The sequence below is a fragment of the Mastigoproctus giganteus genome, chromosome 4 (genome assembly GCF_048544385.1).
Source record: "Mastigoproctus giganteus isolate SK-2022 chromosome 4, ASM4854438v1, whole genome shotgun sequence".
Lineage (NCBI taxonomy): Eukaryota > Metazoa > Arthropoda > Arachnida > Uropygi > Thelyphonidae > Mastigoproctus > Mastigoproctus giganteus.
In genome coordinates this window covers 120037535-120060383 of record NC_143578.1, presented here as the reverse complement: position 1 = coordinate 120060383, position 22849 = coordinate 120037535, and the positions used below count along the sequence as shown (strand labels likewise).

The window sequence follows — 22849 nt, the reverse complement described above, 5'->3', positions numbered from 1 at the left end:
ATATCAGATACATATTCATGTATATATTTTATATTCAATAATATACATTTTTTTTTTTTGTTTTGTTTTTAACCATCACATACATATTGTATATTCGAGCATTTAATTTGTACCAGTACTACATCCTGTAAACATGGTATTGTCAGTAATATTTATATCTGTCAGTGATGGCTTGGGGTTTCATTCTGGTATGCATGAGATGAAATTTTAATACTCTACTAATAAAATATAAAACATTGGCATGTTATTGTGAGTGTCCATATGCTTGTGGCACCTGTGTGGATTGCACTGAGTGCATGCTTTCAGCTGGCCCTATCTATCAGATAAACCTAAAGAGGTATGAATACCTGTCCACCATAGATAAAATGCAATTCACAGTAAGTTGCCAAGGTAGTTTTTTGACTCTCTCTCTCTCTCTCTCTCTCTCTCTCTCTGTTAATAGTACACCTGTGGATAATTTTTTTTTCATCCTTAGATACAATAAATTATACTGCAAAATTTTACTGTGTAAAAGATTCACATGTTGATATTCCAGCCATTGAAGAATTATGTTACATTTCATCTTAACCTCATATTTATTTTACGCAACATCCAAAAGAGAAAAGATAATATCAGTTTACTTATCAGATTTTAATGTCTTAGAGGCCTCTTTTTATCCGTAATACCGCATGAGGTCTTTATGGAAGGTTTTCACCAGTTAGTGACATACGTTGATGAAAATATTTCTCTATTCTTCTAGCTGAACAGTTTTTATCAAGCAAGTAATGATGACCTCTATGGATGAGCCTCCTTCACACGTCTTTTCCATTCATTTCACAGTGATTCTGTTGAATTCAGATTGGGTCTCTAACCAGGCCAGTCCTTCAATGTCACATTGCTTTTCCAAAAAGTAGAAATCCTTGCCACAACTGTTCTGTAGAGTTCAGATGGTGCAGTTCTTTTTAAAATATCCTCTTGGTTAGTGGCACTTCCAGTTTCTCCAATCTGATGAAAATCTTAAATATCATTATTTGAGCTCTAGATAATCCTTCTATTTTTCTCTAAAATGAAGTTTCCCCAGGCATTGCATCCATTACTGTGCATTAACTTTTGTGATGAAAAGGTTATATTCTGCAAAATGTCATGAAAGCTTTATTGTTGCCGTGCCCTGTATGCAGGATATGCATTAACTGTTACTTTTGTATGTTCTGAAGCCTATTAGGTATTTCTTTGGAAATTCTGCCTTCTATTCATGTTCAGATTCACAGAACTTGTTTCCACATAGTACATTGATTACAAAGGATTCCTCTACCATCTGTAGCTTAATTTATACCTCCCTCTGTGGCGATGCCCTCTAATATAACTATAGTTTGCACAAAATTTGCTTTTTCATTAGTGTCCCAATAATTTCTTCTTATAAATGGTATAAAGGGTTTCCCGTTACTTACTAGTAATAAAAAGTGAGTGTACATGTGTATGCATGTGTTTAGGGCTTGTCTGGGAGAGGTGAATTTACTTGCATTGTGAGATCCCCCAGAATTTGAATCTGGCCCCTACACAAAAAAAGAATCTGGCCCATACACATTTTGTATTTCTTACATCCAGAGCCCATGCTGGCTCTTGAAACCTCTATGTACATAGTGCCAACTCTTCAGATTTATGTCAGTGAATTTTTATTTTTTGGTTCGAGTTGACTCCTCCATCTTTACCATTGCACTAAAGTTGGTATCATAGAGTTTCTCAGTCGTTTGCAAATCCGTTCCACTGTCTTTTCTTGTTAAAACTGTTAAAATTGGAATATTTTAAAAATCCTGTGAATTACCTTCTTAATTTCATTAAAGAATATGCCATGATAAACATGCCTAGAAGTGGTTTACCACAATTATTGTTAGCTATTAAAAAAAAAATGATAAAAAAAAAATTATTCTGCAGGTTTTCATTTACGATGCATTAGCAAAGGCACATGATGCAAGAAAACAAGCTTATATAGCATCAGACAAAAAAAAAAACAAAAAAACCCTTATTTCACCCATCCACTCACTCCAAATGTTTGTCAAGTTCTGCCTTGAATCTATTTAAGCTATCAACTTCTACAACAACAGGTGGAAGTTTGCTCCAGCAATCAACCACCCGCTGGCTAAAGGCAAACTTCCGCACATCTATCCAAGAACCGTCTTTCCTCAATTTGAATTTATGCCCTCTCAGGCATTATTCTGAGCAAGAGGAAGAATGCCATCAGCATTGAGCATGCTCAAACCGTTCAGGGCTTTTTACACCTCAATCAGATCACCTTGCAGGTGCCTAGTCTCCAGACACTGTAATTTGCAAAACTTAAGCCTTTCTTCGTAAGAGCAACCCTTTGTTCCATTCACTGATCTTGTTGCCCTTCTCTGTACTCGTTCCAAAAGCTCTACATCCTTCTTAAAATGAGGCCTCCAGACCTGTATACAATACTCAAGGTGTGGCCTGACCATTGCCTTATACAAGGGGATAATCACTTCCTTATCCCTGCTAGAAAAATTCCTGTATATCATTGACAAGACACCATGAGCTACTCTTGCAGACCGTCTGCACTGACTGCTCAGAAAACTTCATATCTGCCTGCACAATTACCTCCAGGTCCTTTTCATTCTCTACCACTGTCAGTGTGGTACCATAGAGTTGATACGTTATTTTGGGATTACTGCTTCCCATATGTAGTACTTTACATTTGTCAATGTTAAACTTCATTTGCCACCTCTCAGCCCATCTGCTCAACTTTTCTAGATCCTGTTGCAGCAGTGTAGTGCCATTAGTGTCATTAACAACCCTGCCAACCTTCGTATCTTTTACAAACTTGGACATTAAGCCTGATATACCATCATCAGTATCATTGATAAATACAGAAAACTACAATGGACCCATCATTGAACCCTGAGGGACTCCACTAATAACATTAGTCCACGAAGAGCAGTGTCCATTGATTACCACTCTCTGTCTTCTCCCATTCAGTGCCACACAGTGCCATCCTCCAGTGCCACACAGTGCCACACTGTTCCAATTTGTGCAGCAGTCTTCCATGTGTAACAGTATCAAAGGCTTTTCTAAGATCCAAATATATGATATCAAAGTTATTCTTTGCATCCAGTTCCTTTGTGACTACATAGTATCCAATAAAATTAGTCATACAAGACTTCCCCTTAACAAACCATTTCCTGTGTCCGAGCTATGACTGAAGTCTTGTCTAGATGATCCTGCAATGCTTCTTTAACCAGTGCCTCCATTAATTTCCCTGGAACAGAAGTTAAAACTAACAGGTCTGTAATTACCTGTGTCTCCCCTTGATCCTCCTTTGTGGATTGGGTCACATTTGCACATCTCCAGTCCATGGGTAACTCCCCTGAGTCGAGGGAAGCTCTCATAATTATGGCTAAGGGTTTGCTTACTTCCTTTGCAGCGGCCGACCGGGCTAGCCGAGTGGGTAAAGTACCTGCCCGGCAACCCAAAGGTCGCGGGTTCGATTCCCGCCTCGGGCTTGGATCAAAGTACTGCAAAAACCTTGGGAGGTGCAATATGGCCACAGAAGCCAATGCGCCAACAACTACCAAATAAAAAAAAAAAAAAAAAAAACTTCCTTTGCAGCCTCCTTTAATATAACTGGATTGATTCCATCCATCCCAGGTGCCTTTCTTTTGTTTATCTTCAACAATTTCTCCTCCACTTTACTCTCAGTTATTACAAGATTATCTAGCTTACTGCCAGAGTTGAATACACCTCTGGCATTCCCCTCCCTCAATAACTCCTCATGTGTGAATGTCGATGCAAAATATTCTTTTATCTTGTTAGCTACCTGAGCAGGATCATTAACAGTTGAACCATTGATATCAAGTGGACCAATCTGATTCATCCCCTTCCGTCTAGAGTTTACATAAGTAAAGAACTCTTTGCTGTTTTTCTTTGCATCTTTTGCCAAAGATTTCTCGTAATCTGCCTTCGCCTGCCTAACCTCCTTTGTAACTTTGTTACAGATTAGCTTATATCTATCATAAGCTTGTGTCACATGTTAATTTATATGTATCCCATGCATTTTTCTTCTCTGTCACATGTCTGATTACTTCATCTGACAGCCATTTAGGCCTAAATCTTGAGCAATATTTCTTAGTTGGTATGTAAAGCCTAGTAGCTTCCAAGATAAGTTCTTTGAATGCTTCCCATTTTGAATTTGCTGTTGGTAACATCATCAGTTGGTCCCCCTGTGTATAATTTAAATACTGTCTCAGACCACCGTAGTCACCTTTAAGAAAGCAAAAACCCTTCCCTTTACCCCTGATGGTACTTAACTCTTTGAGTAAATCTCACTTCAGCACACTGTGATCACTGCCACCTAGTGGTTCCTTTATCTGCAAATTCTTGATGCATGAAGAATCACTACTGATAATCAGATCAAGAATATTACTCCCTCTAGTTGCATAGAGAAAACAATCATCCAATAAATCCACAAAAGCCTTGCCAATGTGTGAGTGACCAATCTACAAATTCCAGTCAATATCCGGGAAATTAAAATCCCCCATTATAAGACACTCTAATTTACTGGCCCACTCTATTTCTCTGCACAATTGCTCATTATACTCATCAGATTCATTAGGCCTATAACACACCTACTCTCATTTTTCCTTTCCCAGTGCTTATGTCACACCAAACAGACTGAACATTGCATTGTCCACCAACATCAACTGGATGCACTTAGATTTTATGTGTTTCTTAATTAACAGCATAACCCCTCCTCCCTTCCTGTTCTGTCTATCCTTTATGTATACATTGTACTCCCCAAATTCCAATTCTGCACTTCTTATATCTGTGTGACACCCTGTCTCTGATATCCCAACAATATCTGCCTTTGATGTCTTGACTAGCACTTCAAGCTCATCGAATTTATTAACTATACTCCTAGCATTGGTGTACATGCAAGTATACATGCACCTGTTTCTTCTCTTAGTTACCCTAACCCAGCCCATGTATTTACTTGTTCCACTATGACTCCCAGCAGTCCTGGAAATTTCCATTGCCTTGCTTTCCAGGCTGCTGTTCAATTGCATTTCAATAGAAGTAGTGCAAGAATCACTTTTACCTCTTGCAGCGGATACTGTTAATCTATTAGTCTGTGTATCCCCCCCAAGCTAACAGTTTTCCGACCCACCTAACTCTGCCTCGATAGCATCAGCAAATATTCTTGCACCCTTTCTATTTAAGTGTATCCCATCTCTGTAGAAGCAGTCTCTCCTGTTAACAAGCACAGACCAGGCTGAAAAAACTTTACCACTTGAGCCTTGCACAATCTCACCAGGGCCGAATTGATCGACAAGGCTCTCATCATATACTCCCTCTTATCATGTCTGGGCAGAATTGCAGACACTTTCAAATTCCACCCTAACTCACGGCTTTTTTTCAGCATTGTCTTGTACTTGTTAAGTAATTCTGCTGGTCTCCTACCCTTAATATGAATAGTGCCAACGTGTACAATATCATCCTTTGTGCCCTTAAAGGATATCTGCCCTACGTCATCAACCTTTGGCCCTGGTAGACATACCCTGGTCCTGTTCAATATATCCTTTTTGCACAATATGTTCCCCTTTTCCCTGACAGTAGTCACCTACAACAACTAGTTTCTTTGGGATCAGTGCATTCTGCCTTGGGGGTTGCCTCTGTGTTGGGTGATGGTCAAGTGCAAGCTCTGGCATTGATGTGGGCAGCTGAGCGTTTGATGAGCCCCTCAATTTAAATCCTTCGAGGGCATCCACCTTGGCTTTCAAGCTCTCATATAATCCCATAACAGTGCCGAGTTGGTGCCTGATTTCCTCGGACTCCTTACATCGTGCACACACACACACAAAGACATTCCCCTTGGCAATATCAGGTCCTGTTCCTGATTGCTCCACAAACATCAAACAAGCAGTGCATTTCAATAGACTGTGATTCAGAGGACAACCGCCCTCCCCTCAGTTCTCCCCTGAGCCACAGTACTTCCACTAATTTGAGCCTTTTGCTTTGCTGCTCTTGTCTGAGTCATGATTTCTATTCAAGTTCAGTAAAATTCCAATACAAAATATAACCCTATATCCCAATGCAGTTATAACACTATATATATATATGTATGTATTTCGGTATTGAATATTATCTCCAAGTTACATTATATGACTTCCTTATTCCCTGTCAACTGATATGTATTAATTTATGATGTTATATTTGCAATAACTAAGTCGCTATATTTATTTAGTTAAAAAAGTACAATTCAATTGACAATGAAATTTAATAAGATTAATAAATTTTACTGATTAATTGATACTACTATACTTGCTATCTAGTTTTCCGTTAAACCTTACACTAGCACACGTATCGTATAACAGTGGTGACAAGTTACGAACTGTTAATCTACGGACATGAGCGTGGGCGTCCACAGAGGGGGACAAATGGGGCACTTGCACCCCCCCCCCAGATCGAGTAAAAAATTCCACAAATTATAATTGTAAAAGTGATTGAGATATGTAACCTTACACCCTCGACCATGGGATTGCTTTGTCTGCCTTAAAATTTTATTGCCAGTTTTGGCCCTTGGCGGGGTAACCATAGAACATGGGTTTCATCTATTGCAGCAGTAGAACAGAGTTTCTGTTTTTGGTTCATCGACTGATATTCCTCAAACTTTACCAGAAGTTTTGGAACATTGCAACTATTTCCCTTCTATTAATTCAGCAATAACTATTGGTATGACATTACCTGTTACGACCTGTACCATTGAAAGAAGTTTCAGCACCTTGAGACGTGTGAAAACATGGTTAAGGTATCCACTATCTCAGAAACTCGCCTATAAGGTTTATGTATGATTAGTGTGCACAGGAAGAAACTAGAAGAGGAAGCGGTAAAGAAGAAATTTATTGAAAATGTCATCAATAGGTTTGCAAGCGACTGACGGAGAATTCAATTCTTATATTATATGTTATTATTGAAATTATTATATATCTATATATATATGAAGTTATGTAAAAGAATATAAGAAATAGAAAAGGAGAAAGAGTGACAGAAGAGATTAATGCCATCAAATTTATGATTGTACATTACATCTATCTGTATATAACAATTTTTTAGTTAATTGTAATACCAACTAGATAAATTGGAGAATTTAGCATAAATGTATTAGGGGTGCAAACTGTACTCATTAGTTCAAAGGGCCAAGTTTAGGTAACCTAAGTTGGACTTCTTTGTTGTACCCTATAAATGAACACATAAAATAGTAAAATTAAAATGATAATATAGCTAATTATAGATATATGGATACATTGAATGGAACGTTAAGGCTAGCTCCACTCAATATATCCCACCAATAATTAGCTGAAGCTATCTGTTTCTGTTTGCCATTTTCCAGATGGCAAATGGCAAACAGAAATGAGTATAGTTTGCACCCCTAATACTTTTATACTAAATTTTCCAATTTATCTAGTTGGTATTATAATTAACTAAAAAAACTGTTTTATATATATTCTTGTTTCCTTTATATTGTAAATTTATATACATAATGTATGTGTTTTTGTATTGATGCAATACTGTATTCTATAATCTACTTGTTTAATTAAATAATTATTTAAAAAATTAAATAAAAATTTATTGATGTAATTATTTGTCTCCAAGCTTTGCCCCCCCCCCCGGAAAATTTTCTGTGGACTCCCATGGACACGAGGTATTATTTACTTCCCAAATCGCGCTATCTAAATTCAAAATAAACCACGGAGCTTGACTAGGTCTATAAGCTACTTATAGAAAATAATTTAATCTAACAAATCAATAAAGCAGCTAAGTATAATTAAAAACTTTCGTTTGCAGGAGCTGCAAAACCTGTCCACACGTGGATTTGATACCTTACCAATACTAAGTAATAACCTACAAAATCTCTATCTAAATTCAATTTAAACTAAAGTATTGTTACTAGGAATATAAAGCAACTCTAAAAAATAAATTAATATGCCAATTTAAGTCAATAAAAAAGCAAAAACTTCTCTATTTGCTGGAGCCGTAAAAACTTTGCCTGTTCACATGTACTCTCGCACCCAATGTTATGCATTATGTTACAGCCCAGGGATGATATTACCTCTCAATATAGAAAGCAAGAAAAATTAATAAAAGAATTTAAAAGTTTATTGAAAACTAATATAATTAAAGATTTATTTTCAAAGAAAATAAATTGTGTTCTTAGCTCATAACTCACATTGCTGAAATGCCAGCCAAAACACTGCCATCCCCTGCCAATAAATTATTAAAGGACATTTTCCTTGTCAGTCATAGTTACAAAAGACCAATGAGAGACAAGTACAGAAACTTAGCCACGAATGCCAAGACAAGTTAATGCAGTAAAACTTTAAATATGGTGAAAAAAAAGCCCACAAGTTATCACAATTACATTTTGTACTGTCAAAGTGATTTGTATGCCGGTACAATCCAGCAAAGTGTTACGTCAATAATACATTCGTAGACAGACAGCAAGTTGCCAACTGAGTTTTTGGAGTGTATAATTATTCATAATAGTTATAAAGTTGAATAACATTTGACTTTAACTTAAATATAATGTATTTTGAAAGGCTAATTCATCATCCAGTAATGATATTGAGAAAACAAAGTTTTTGAAACTTAGCATTATCAAGGGTACATGATACAAGAAAGCAAGCTTATATAGCATCAGCCAAAAAAAAAAAAAAACACACACACATACCTTCTTATTTCATCCATCCACTCACTCCAAATGCTTGTCTAGTTCTGCCTTGAATCTGTTTAAGCTATCAACTTCGACAATGAGAGATGGAAGTTTGTTCCAGCAATCAACCACCTGCTGGCTAAAGGCAAACTTCTGCACATCTGTCCTACAACTGTCTTTCCTCGATTTCAATTTATGCCCTCTCAGGCAATTATTCTGAGCAAGAGGAAGAATCCCATCAGCATTGAGCATGCTCAAACCATTAAAAGCTTTATACACCTCAATCAGATCACCTCACAGATGCCTAGTCTCCAGACAATATAATTTGCAAAACTTAAGTCTTTCTTCGTAAGAGCAACCCTTTGTTCCATTCACTAATCTTGTTGCCCTTCTCTGTACTCATTCCAACAGCTATACATCCTTCTTAAAATAAGGCCTCCAGATACAGTACTCAAGGTGTGGCCTGACCATTGCCTTATACAAGAGGATAATCAACTCCTTATGCTGGCTAGAAAAATGCCTATATATCATTGATAAAACACCATGAACTACTCTTGCAGACCATTTGCAGCACTGCTCAGAAAACTTCATATCTGCCTGCACAATTACCTCCAGGTCCTTTTCACTCTCTACCACTCTCAGTATAGTACCACACAGTTTATATGTTACTCTGGGGTTACTGCCTCCCATATGCAGTACTTTACATTTGTTAATGTTAAACTTCAGTTGCCACCTCTCAGCCCATCTGCTCAGCTTTTCTAGATCCTGTTGCAGCAGCATACTGTCATTAGTGTCAATAACAACCCTGCCAACCTTTGCATCATCTGAAAACTTGGGCATTAAGCCTGATATACCATCATCAATATCATTAATGAATACAGAAAACAACGATTGACCCAACACTGAACCCTGGGGTACTCCACTAATAGCATTAGTCCACGAAGAGCAGTGTCCATTGATTACCACTTTCTGTCTTCTCCCACTCAACCAGCCCTTTTTCCGTAGCAGCAATTTGCCTCCAATGCCACACTGCAATTTGTGCAGCAGTCTTCCATGTGCAACACTATCAAAAGCCTTTCTAAGATCCAAATGTATGATATCAAAATTATTCTTTGCATCCAATTCCTTTGTGACTACATCATAGTATCCAATCAAATTAGTCAGACAAGACCCATGCTGTGTCCTAGCTATAACTGAAGTCTTGTCTAGATGATCCTGCAGTGCTTCTTTAACCAATGCCTCCATTAATTTCCCTGGAACAGAAGTTAAATTAACAGGTCTGTAATTACCTGTCTCCCTTTGATCCTCCTTTGTGGATTGGGGTCACATTTGTACATCTCCAGTCCATGGGTACCTTCCCTGAGTCCAAGGAAGCTCTCATAATTATGGCTGTGTTTGTTTACTTCCTTTGCTGCCTCCTTTAATATAACTGGATATATTCTATTCACCCCAGGTGACTTTCTTATGTTTATCTTCAACAATTTCTCCTCCACTTTACTCTCAGTTGTTACAAGATTATCTAGCTTACTGCCAGAGTTTAATTCACCTCTGGCAATCCCCTCCCTGAATAACTCCTCATGTGAATGTAGATGCAAAATATTCATTTAGTTTGTTAGCTGCCTGAGTGGGATCATCAACAGCTGAACCATCAATATCGAGTGGACCAATCTGATTCATCCCCTTCCTTCCAGAATTTAGATAAGTAAGAACTCTTTTCTGTTTTTCTTTGCATCCTTTGCCAAAGATTTCTCATAATCTGCCTTTGCGTGCCTAACCTCCTTTGTGACTTGGTTACAGACCAGCTTATATCTATCATAGAGTTCTATTTCACCTATTAATTTATATGTATCCCATGCATTTTTCTTCTCTGCCACATGTCTAATTAATTCATCTGACATCCGTTTAGCCCTAAACCTTGAACAATATTTTTTAGTTGGTATGAATAGCCTAGTAGCTTCCAATATTAATTCTTTGAATGCTTCCCATTTTGAATTTGCTGTTGATAATATCATCAGTTGGTCACACCGTATAGAATTTTAAATACTGTCCCAGACCACTGTAGTCACCTTTATGAAAGCAAAAACCCTTCCCTTTACCCCTGATGGTAGTTAACTCTTTGAGTAAATCTCACTTCAGCACACTGTGATCACTGCCACCTAGTGGTTCCTTTATCTGCAGATTCTTAATGCATGACGAATCACTACTGATAATCAGATCAAGAGTATTACTCCTTTTTTGTTGCCTCCCGAACATGCTGCTGTAGCAAACAGTCATCCAATAAATCTACAAAAGCCTTACTAATGTGCGAGTGACCAATCCACAAGTTCCAGTCAATATCTGGGAAGTTAAAATCCCCCATTATAAGACATTCTGATATATACTAGCCCACTCTATTTCTCTGTACAATTGTTCATTGTACTCGTTCGAGTCATTAGGCCTCTAACACACTCCTACTCTTATTTTTGCTTTCGCAGTGCTTATGTCCCACCAAACAGACTCAATATTGCATTGTCCACCAACACCAATTGGATGCACTTCTTTAGATTTTGTGTTTAACTAACAGCATAACCCCTCCTCCCTTCCTGTTCTCTCTATCCTTTCTGTATACATTGTACTCCCCAAATTCCAATTCTGCACTGCTTATGTCTGTGTGACACCACGTCTCTGATATCCCAACAATATCTGCCTTTGATGTCTCGACTAGCACTTCAAGCTCATTAAATTTATTAACTATACTCCTAGCATTGGTGTACATGCAAGTATATATGCACCTGTTTCTACTCTTAGTTACCCTAACACAGCCCAATGTATTTTCTTGTTCCGCTATGATTCCCAACTGCCCTGGAAATCCCCATTGCCTTGCTTTCCAGGCTGCTGCTCAATTGCATTTCAATAGAAGCAGTGCAAGAATCACTTTTACCTCTGCCAGCAGCTACTGTTAATCTTTTAGTCTGTGTATCCCCACAAGCTAGCAGTTTTCCGACCCACCTAACACTGCCTCGATAGCATCAGCACTTATTCTTGCACCCTCTCTATTTAAGTGTATCCCATCCTTGTAGAAGCAGTCTCTCCTGTTAACAAGCACAGACCAGGCTGAGAAAAATTCTACCCCTTGAGGCTTGCTCAATCTGTTCAGGGCTGAATTGATGGACAAGGCTCTCATCATATACGCACTCCTATCGTGTCTGGGCAGAATTGCAGTCACTTTCAAATTCAAGCCTAACTCATGACTTTTTTCCAACATTGACCTGTACTTGTTAACTAATTCTACCGGTCTCCTACTCTTAATATAATTAGTTCCGACATGTACATCAATATTATCACCCTTTGTGCCCTTAAAATATGATATCTGCTCTACAACGTCATCAATCTTTGCACCCTGGTCCTTATTGCTAATCTGTTCATTCTTGTATCTTGTAATAATAATTATACCAGGTACTCAAAGCCAGGATTTTTTCTATTTTAGAAAGAATATGGTGGGAAACACATGAATGACTAATTTGATAATCATAAATACTTGGACATTTCTGAAGATGCATATTCTGCTACATATTCTGTCTTTCCTAAAGCAGTCATAATCAGTTGATGTCTAAATGCAAATCCATATACAGACAAATGTTAGATAAGCTAATGTTCAAAAGCATACTGCACTGGTAAACAATTGTGTGGCTGTATTTTAAATACAGAATGTGTGTTTCAATGAAATTTAATTTATAGTAAGAAGTGGACTATAAAACCTCGTGCATTTTGCAAAATGCCTCCTGTTTCCCTCCTATCTACAAATACCTAATTCCAGCTTTTCAAAAGTTGGCAGCTGTGTGTATGTATGAGTGAATATGTATGTTCATGAATACAACAGTTTGCCAGTGCAGCAAAATTTGATGTGGCTTCTTCTTTCATCCAGAGATAGGTCAGAGGTTCTGTTTGGTTTCAGAATGTTGATTCCTATCCCACCTCCCAAGTTACTCTGATCTGCCTGGAGTATTGGGTGATAGTGATTTCATCCACTATTTATGTTTTAAAATGATAAAAATATTTTAACAAGAAGTTTTATAACTACAGAATACTTTAAAACATTCATTAAAGCCATTTAGAGTTATTTACAAAGTGATATGCCTCTCTATTCATTATTGCCAATCTGTTCATTCTTGCATCTTGTGTTAATAATTTTACCAGGTACTCAAACCCAGGATTTTTTCTGTTTAGAAAGAATGTGTTGGGAAACACAGGAATGACTAATTTGATAATCATACATACTATGTCGTGTTGTGGAATCATAATTTAGATAATGTAATAAAATGAAACGATAAAGCGTATCAAAAGCATTGTTCTGCAAAGAAGATAGGGTCACCTGAGTAACCATGCATACGCTCATAAGTAATTATGATGTATAAGTAATGTGTGTAGATTCAGCATTCTGTTACTCCCTAAAATTTTAAATTGTGTCCCCTGGTTTTTGTCTCCCTTGCCAGTGAGAATATATCTGTCTTGGTTGTTTTAATAATTCCCTGAGGTGTTTAGTTACTAAGCTTTGCAGTCTGCACCTTCTAAGCTGTTCTTCTCACTAATCTCGTCATGCTTCCTTGAACCCTCTTTAGAAGCTCTAAGAAAATGCAATCTCACCATATCTTATACTTAGAGATACAATTCTCCCTAATTGAAAGGTCCTATAAATCATAGATAGGACACCATGTGCTTTTCTGACCACCTTTTTCACTAAATCCTAAATTTCATATCTGACTATATTATAACCCCAAAGTCCATTTTATCATGAACCAGTGGAGGATTTTACCTTTCTAATGCCAGTTGCCCAAATGTATTTAATGGCTTTTGACACGGTAACATATTGAAAGCTTTACTGAAGTCAAGGTAAATAACACTGAATTGTTTTTTACATCCAGCTGTTTTATGACTTCATATTAATTAACCAGATGGATCAGGCAAGACTTCCCATTCATGAACCCATGTTGTGATCCATTAGATACCATTCTTATAGAGGCAATCATGTATTGTATCCTTACGCACAGAACCATTATTTTATTCAATAATGAAGTTAAACTCACCAGTCTCTAGATGCCAACACCTCTTTTGCACCTCTTCATTAGCACTTCTCCAGTCCAAGGAAGCTTATTCTGTAATCTAATAATGATCTTATTAACATTTCCATCAACTAATATATTCACATGCAGCCTTTTTTTTTTAGTATAACAAAATTTATACCATTCACTCTTGAAGCCTTACCTTCCCTCAGCTCCAGAATAGACTCATCTCTGAGATAGTTATATCATTATTTTAGAGCATGCCTATTTTTTTTAAGTATAACAAAGTTTGTGCCATTCACTCTTGGAGCCTTACCTTCCCTCAGCTCCAGAATAGACTCATCTCTGAGATAGTTATATCATTATTTTTGAGCATTCTGACTCCTTGTACTGTTTCCTAATGGTTCAAATGATTTTCTGCTGTAAATGTCATTGCAAAGTACCATTTCAACTCTTTTGCCACTTCTGTTGGACTTTTTATGATCTTAGACTTCGATCAGGAAAGGGGCATATCTGATTCACTCACTGGTTTTTTTTTTTTTTTTTTATTCATACAAGCAAAACTTCTCATCTCCATTCTTTGCTCCCTTTGAAAACAACTTCTTATGCTCAGCATACATTCAAAGGATAAAACCTTTGAATACATCCTGTGAAAAATTCATGTCCAACAGCCTATCCATTTAATCGAGCCCAAGAAATTCCTCAATCTACTCTAGTTCCCTTTCTTGATATTGAAGTCTTCATCCTTTCCTCTTACTAGAAATATCTTTGTACACTATCCATTTTATGATATTGTGGTAATTATCCACTATCAGTTCCTACAGTGTCAAGTGTAGGAATCTTATCGAGAACCACATCAACGTTCTCATTATTCCCCTTGTATTTTTCTCTGATATTTATTTTCTCTAATAAATAACAATCATCCAAATATATGTGAAGGAAGGTTTTCCAAAACACAAAAATAAAGGGAAAAATAAAGAAGAGAAAAATCACTTCTGTGAATCCAAGTTGAATAGTGAATGAATGTTGACTAGTTGAGTTATGCATTCAGGTGGTTTAGAAGAGAGGTGGAATCATGGATGCCACTCCAAAACAGTGCCCACGGAAATATCTATAGAAAAAGGCATGCAAAAGAAACTGCACATCTATATGATAGATAGTGGAGAGGACTTATAAGCAGTGAGTCATTAATTAACCTGATTGTCCTCTTTTGGATAGAGTCTGAGCTTGACAGAAGTTTGGCGGCACTATCCTGGATGCGGGAACTGTATTCATGGTAGTGTAGATTGGAAATTTGTACAGAGTCAGTAATTGTTTAAAAGAAGAGTAATACTGAGACCAAAATGAAAAGTCAGTTTTGTTAATGCACAGAAAACAATATTTGTGAATGTGCCTATGCCGATGGAAATTAGAAATCAGGGTAGACTCCAATAAAGATATGTGATCCTTGTCTAGAAATTTAAGTGTTATTGATAATACGGATGGAAGCAGCATTTTTTTTTTCCTGCAAAAAATAACACAAGTGAGTTTTAAAAAGATTTGATATTTACTAAATTTTCTTTGCTACACCATAGAATTACCAACTACCTAATTGCAAAAAAGCAGAAGGCAAACCAAAAGGTAGAAGCTTGTTTAGAAGAACTTTATGCCGAACTTGATCAAAAACCTTGGAAATGTTAAGAGCAACTGCTTGAGTTTTACCAAACTTTTCCATCAGATTTGTCCAGAGACGAGTAACCTAAGCCATGCTATTGCTAACTCAGCACTTACAGAATTCATACTGGCAACCATTGGTCAGATGGAAGATTTTGAGATAGATTAAGAGTTGGCAGTATGGATTTCTCCATTACTTTGGAAAGGGTTTATGTAAGTGTAATGAGAAGATATTTGGAAGGGAACAATTTGTCACCACATTTTAGGAATTGGGTAGATATGAGCAAATTTCCATGCAGAGGTAACATCACCAATGAAACAAGAGAAGGCAAAGGTCAGTTCAAAAGAGGAGCAAACTTTGGAGTTGAGAATTATGAGAACAAATGGAGGAATGCCATCATGATTTGGAGACTTCTTGTCATCAAGATTACTCAGAATTCTTCTAATGTCCTTGTATCAGAAGGTCATGGTAGTCATTGAGTCATAGATGCAGGAATTAGAAGAAAGGTGGAATACTTACTAATAAGTCAGCATTATTTTTAGATGCAATAGAACCATCAGGTTGCAGGAGTTGTGGCCAGTAGCTTTGGCCAGAGACTAGAAGGCTATCATCTGACCAAGGAACAAGTTTTCTACTCTTAGTTGTTCAAAATAGAGTTTGAATTGATTAATTACTTTTTGACAATTATTTGTAAGCTTTAATATAAGTAGACAGTGAAGCTGTAAATTTGGATACAATGCAATTGCAATATGCTATGTTCAGCCTAAGCATATTTATTAGAAAACCAAGGTTTAGATAAAGGATAAGACTTTAGGGTAAAGTCTTAAGTAAAGTCTTTCAGAATAAAATCCTTTATTCTGAAATGCAGAATAAAGGATTTTATCCTTGTGAGGATAATTTCACTTCCTATGAGCAAACACTGGAAGATTTGAAACATAATACAACTAAGTAAAAGAGGAATAGAAATCATGTAGATGTCATTCCATTTTGCATTCTTGTAATGTAAAAGGATGCAGTGCTCCTTTGGAGAAGAGACCATTGTGAACTTGTGATTATAGGTACCTAAAGGATTGCTGACATTATCTTTTTCCCACCAACAATCCTTCAAAATACACTTTGTTGATACTTTGTCATGCACAATTTCCAAACCTTTTCTATAACTGATATGTTACACTAATATAACTAAAAACCTTTTCATTTACTTAAAATTGCCTGCTACCATTCTTCTTGTATTTCTCCATTCAGTCTCTGAGTTACCCACTCAGCCTCATCTCTATGTTTCCCCCTTTTGGCCTTCTATCCTAACAGAAATATACTTGGGTCCACCCAACAGGACTTTTATTGATTGGAACCAAAATACCATGAAGTAAGATAAAATTATTTTAGATATTTTATGATGTTACTTGAATATGTCTATGAATCGTACTTTCTCTCTAACTTTTCAGAATAAATCTTAACTCAATTCTTATTTGCCTGTGTATTGTGTAGATTTGTGCTTTTGTTACCACTAAGATGTAGATAGTCACATTAAGCTTAAATTCCAAAATTAAAATGAAGTGTGTTAACTAATTTAATAGAATAAAATTTTTCATGATATATAATATAGCAAAAGTTATACAAATGTCCAAGTGGAGAAGCACTTGGACTAATCTTTTCACTTATGTTTCTGTGGTGAGTAGATTTTAAAGTGCAGTGAATACTATCACAATGCTTTTAGTTATAGAGCAAACTCCACGTCCATGAGTTGCCTAGGTATTTTACTACTTTCTAACAGTTGAAATCACCCATAGGCTGATTCGTCATTTATTTAAAAGATGAGACACTGCTGTGACAGCTGGTTTCAAGCCTTGCTGGTCCTCACCATAGTAAGTGGTCTGAATTAGTGAATGCAAAATAACCCCTGGCTTTTAGCCGTGAAGGGTATTGTGTACGGCATGTGCGTTTTGTATGCAATAAAGAGTTCTTCTTAATGATAAAAGGTTTTTCATGTGAACTGGCTGCACATGAAAAAGTGCAGTGTCAATAAAAAGCATGCTTCATGATATTTAATGTAACATATGTTACATGGCCCCTAGTTAATTTATGGAAAAGCATTTAGACTATTCTGTCCACTGTGTTTTTTTGCCCTAGTTTTAAATTGCATTGGATACCATAGTAGTCTTATTATTCACAACAGAGCAACTAACTACTCATAAGTAACAATGTAGTAATGTTTCATCTTGACATTTTATCTTTTTTATCTTGGCATTTTGGTGATGCAGTTTGTTTGAAAGTAGTCCGAAACTCAGACATCTCAGAGTCAAGGCACTTGCTACGAAGTTAACCATAAGCATAGCTGTCAACTTGCTGGGTTTAAAAGGATTCATTGTTTTGACTCAAATTGACAGCTTCTCCATCTATCTCACCATTGTAATATGAAAGGACAGAATTCATGGGATACCTGGTTCCTGGGCAACGTGATGCTGTCACCCCTCTCGCTAGTGGATGAACCCACTGCTTGGCAGGTATATAGGTACACTGCATTCACATAGACAATAATTCGATGTCAATATGGATAAATGTCGTGAGTTAACCAACTCTGAATGAGAGATGATAGTGGGTACCCGACGCATGGGTCACTCTATTGCAGAGGTGGTACAGAAATTGCACTGTCCTTGTTTGACAGTATCAAGGGTGTATCGGGAATGCGCCATTTCTGGAATAACATCTCATCATGGACAGCACTGTGGGTGGAGAAAGGTGGTGGATAAATGTAGCCATCGATGTCTGTCTCACATTTTTTCAGCCAAGCCAACTGGAGAGCGACAGTGGCACAAATCACAGCCAACTTCAATGAGGGAGGTGCCAGAAACGTCTCCACCAAGATCATCAGGCAATCATTAACTGCAGTAGGTTATTGGAGCCACCAACCCACCAGAGTCCCATTGTTAACACCATGACACAGGACTCTATGCCTCAACTGGACAAAAGAACATCGGCACTGCACCTTGGATGATTGGAGATGGGTCTCCTGGTCCGATGACTCCTGTTTCCAGTTATTTCGAGTGGACGGGTGCATATCTTGTGGAAACTGCACAAAGCTATGCACTCGTCGTGTCAACAAGGAACTGATCAGGCAGGTGGACAGTTGGTAATGGTCTGAGGCACGTTCAACTGGCACACATTGGAACCTCCGGTACATCTAGATGCATATCTGAATGGTCCAGGTTATGTGTCTATTTTTGCATACCATCTACATCCCTTCATGGCCATCGTGCACCCATAGGGCAATGGACTCTTCCAGCAGGACAATATGCCTCCCCACAGAGCCGTGGCGACTTGAACATAGTTCGAAGAGCATTCCGCAGATTTTATCACCATGGAATGGCTTCCCCGTTCACCAGACATGAACCCTGTGGAGCTTCTTTGGGATGCTGTGGTAAGGTCCGTTCAAGCTTTGGATGTGCTGATATGATGGATGGGTTTTGGATGAGCTTTGGATGTGCTGATGCAATCTGGTGTTTAAACTTCATATATTTATTACCCATGAATGCGATGTAATTATGGACAGAGGCGCAGCAAACATGGATGGAAATACCTATGGAATGCTTTCGTGAACTAGCGGACTCAATGCCTCACCGTGTGACTGCCCTTATCCGGGCAAAAGGTGGACCTACCCATTATAATCCATGATTTCTGTCCACTCAGTGTAGTTCACAACAGAGTATCTACATTTTTTTTTTTTTTTTTGCAATAACATTGTAAAACTATTTTAAAATAGAAATTGTTAAAGAATTCTATGATTCTCTTATTTTAATTAACAAATAGAGCCACAATAAAGATTGCCATAATTGTTCCTTTAGGCATAAAAAAAAAAAAAAAAACATTCTGCTGGTTTTTCATTTCAAATGCAGTGTATATGATATGACACAGGAATGATACCCCTCTCTCTCTCAATTTAGAAAGCAATAAAGATTAATGAAAGAACTTAAAACTGCATTAACATCATTAAAGATTTCTTTTCAAAGAAATTAAGCTAGAAATACAAGCCAAAACTCTGCCCTCCCCCTGTCAATAAATTAGCGAAGGCCACCTTCCTTGTCAATTACAATTATAAAAGACCAATGAGAGAAGAATATACAGAGACAACATGTTGTGAATGCTAAAGCAAGTTGATAGATGTTGAACTAATCAGTAGTGCCCACAGTGTTTGTAGCCGTGACACTGTTAGTGGTTTAGCCACTTGTCATTCCTTTTCAGAGGTCTAGTTGGAACCCTGATATGGACCGTATAGACCAGAGATACTTCTAAAGGCTTCAGTAAAAGCCATATTTAGCCAACTTCAGGCAGAGGAAGCAGGAGTTGAACCCTCTGATTATTCTGCATTTTTCAGCCACAAACCTGCATCTGCCTAAATGTACACAATGCACAGTAGCACAATATGATCCAAGTCACTGATGCACTTGAATATGTTTTACCTAAGTGTTTTGTTAAAAAAAAAAAAAAAAAGTTTGGTGCAGTTCTACCAACATTTTCCATCAAGATGACTTGTGTGCTGATACAGTTCAGTGTTTAAACTTCATATATTTATTACACTCATAGCAGAAGCTATATGGCTTTATGAATAAATTTGTTAAAAATCTCCCAGCATAGCTGAGTGGTCAAATATGAGTTTTCAGAAGCATTAAGTTAAATATTATTTAACTTTAACCTAAATATAATCATATTTGGAGAACAAATTTCCACCAAGTAGCATTACTTGAAGAATGAGTTTTTGAACCGAATTGAAATGACTTGATTTTGCAAAAAAATTAAAAAGTTTCCAGTGCTCCTTAATATCATCAAAGATAAGGAAATAGATATTTTGCAATATTAGTTCTGCCAGTTTCATTCTAAGAGACATTATTATAAAAGAAGAAAGAATTGATATACATTAGTCCTTGGTTGGAGAATTGACAAGTGCGCAAGGAAGCTTGAAATATAACAGATTATCCCAAGTCATTGTTTGGCATTTTAACAGTTCCTCACAGTGCTGCACTGCTGATTGATAGAGAATACTCAGATAGGTAATAAAAAACATTGAGTCAAAGTTTTTTTCAAAAAACTTTGACTCAACATTTCTGCAGAAGGTAAAGCCTGAACAGTGCTTTCTTGAAGCAGTTATAATCAGTTAATGTCTAACCGAACAATCCACAAATAGAAAAGTCCTGGGTAAGCTAATGTTTGAAAGCATACTCTATTGGTAAACAAATATTAATATACAGCTTGTGTCTGTGTTTTAATATGATATGTGTGTGTGTTGTCAGTGAAATCAAATTTCCAGTGCAGTGTGGACTTTTTTAAAAACCTTCTTTTTTATTTTTCCCAAAGACCTCCTACCATGTGTAAAAACTGTTTTTGCCTGTGTTGACCAAAAAAAAAAATCTATTTTCCTCCTCCTTACAATTATTCCAGCTTTTCAAAAGTGAAATGGTATTATTATTATTAGGCCAATTTATTCAGCATCAGCCATTGATTTTGATTAAGACAGGAAAGTTATACAAATGAAACGCTGCTACGAAAGATTTTAGTTTTGTAATACTTGACTACCTTAGTTTTTGTTTTTTATGATTTATGAATTGATCAAATTGGTTTTTTTTAAGAGTTGGAGACAGAGAAGAAGAAAAAACAAAAGGCTGCTGAAAAGGATGCAGAGTTTCCACACAAATGGCGAAATATTGTGTGTACCAGTGTCTTTGCAGCAACAGCTATGTTAGGCTATTCATTTGCTAGTGGATTAGTACAGGTAATTTTTAAGTCACGTGCTGTATGAATTTTCTATAAACTCAAAATATTACCTGTGATTATGATTTTCAAAATAGACATATTCATGCATGTTGGGAATATTATTACACTCCAACAGATTAATCGATGCCACTGTACTGATGTGATAATATTCAAATTGTATAGGCCCCTGGTCTGAAAATATGAAAAAAAGTTCTTTCATTATTTTTATTCCTGTATGCTTCTTTCCATAATTCTACAATGTTGATTTAAAAAATAAAAGTGATTTTGTTCCATCACATCAGATTTTTCACTGATTGAAAAATGTACTTTCCTATTCCTGACTAGTTTTAAGATTTGAAACAGTTTTAACTGTGATCTACACAAATTAAGGAGTAGGTTACAGATGAAATTGCATTTTTTATTTTGTAATTAAATGCACACTTTTTTTTTTACAAGAGATCTCACATAGATGCATTTGATATATTAAGATATCAAATGCATCTAAGTGACCATAACTGCTTCTCCCATTCCTGACTTATTGCTCTATTGTCCCATTCACACAAAAAAGCATAGCATTTTTGTGTGATTGGGACAGATTTGCAACTTAAATCAAATCTGTAAATTTGTGCTTGATTTATGTTTCTAGTTTAATAAATGGGCTGACAAGTATGCTAGTCTGCATTGCATAACATACGAGGGGTGCTTGAAAGGTTCATGGCCTGAATATGAAGGATTTATTTGAGAACTGTGGTGCATTTACTTTTCAACATAGCCCACTTTGGAGGCAATATGCTTTTGCCACCAATACTGCAGTGCTTTGATTTTAGCTGTGTAGAAAGTTTTCTCTTGAGCCTCTAGGAATGCATCTGCTGCAGCAATGATGTCACTGTCAGTGAGAAAATGGATGCCAGTTATTTTTTAAAATTAGGAAATAGGAGCAAGTCTGGTGAATATGGGGGTTGGTCCAAGATTTTAAAGTTGCACCCATGCAGCACAGCCATGGCATCGACGGACTTGTGAGTAGGCACATTGTCCTAGTAAAACAAGACTTCTTTGGTAGGTTTTCCTTAGCATTTGTCTTTGTTTTCATGAAAATGCCACACAAGGTCTGCGTAATATGCCCCTGTGACTGTCTGGCTTTTCAGAAGGTAATTTTCTAGCAGCAGTTCATCAGCATCCCAAAAACTAATGCAATCATCTAGTCAGCAGAAGGAATCTGCTCTCTTTGGAGGGGAGAAGAGCTGTGTTTCCACTGTTTGGACTGTTCCTTTATCTCTGGCTGAAAATGGACTTGCATCTCATCCATAGTCACAAACCTTGCAAGGAAATTTGCTGGATCAGCTTGAAAGCAATGGACATGTTCACATGACTTGACAACTCTTCTGTGCTTTTGATCTGCTGTCAACAACTTTGGGATCCATTGTGATGACCCCTTTTTCATAGCAAGAACATCTTTATTATGTGGTATGCATGTTCGGATGAGATGGCCAAGATGCTGGTAATGTGCTGAACTGCCACTGGTCAATCTCTCACCACCAGATCCTGCATAAGGTTCTGCCAATAAGTTCATACTGCAATCCAACTTTTGAAATTTAATCAGTTTGTTTTCACCTATTATTTTGAAATTTGGATCTTTCTTATTTCTCAGTAATTTGCTTACTGAAGCCAACTAATGTTTTTCTTTCAGCTTGGTTCATTACTCTTTCAAATCAA

General features: G+C 36.9%; 1 protein-coding gene across 2 annotated transcripts in view; it reads left to right on the top strand.

The window, feature by feature from the left end:
* Positions 1 to 22849, top strand: part of LOC150087024 (metaxin-1-like) — a 132348-nt gene that overhangs the window by 89639 nt on the left and 19860 nt on the right. For both annotated transcript variants that reach the window (XM_090371753.1, XM_090371752.1), the window contains exon 8: positions 21013 to 21155. In XM_090371753.1, coding sequence (XP_090227879.1) covers positions 21013 to 21155 — 143 coding nt within the window. The remainder of the gene's footprint in view (positions 1 to 21012; positions 21156 to 22849) is intronic.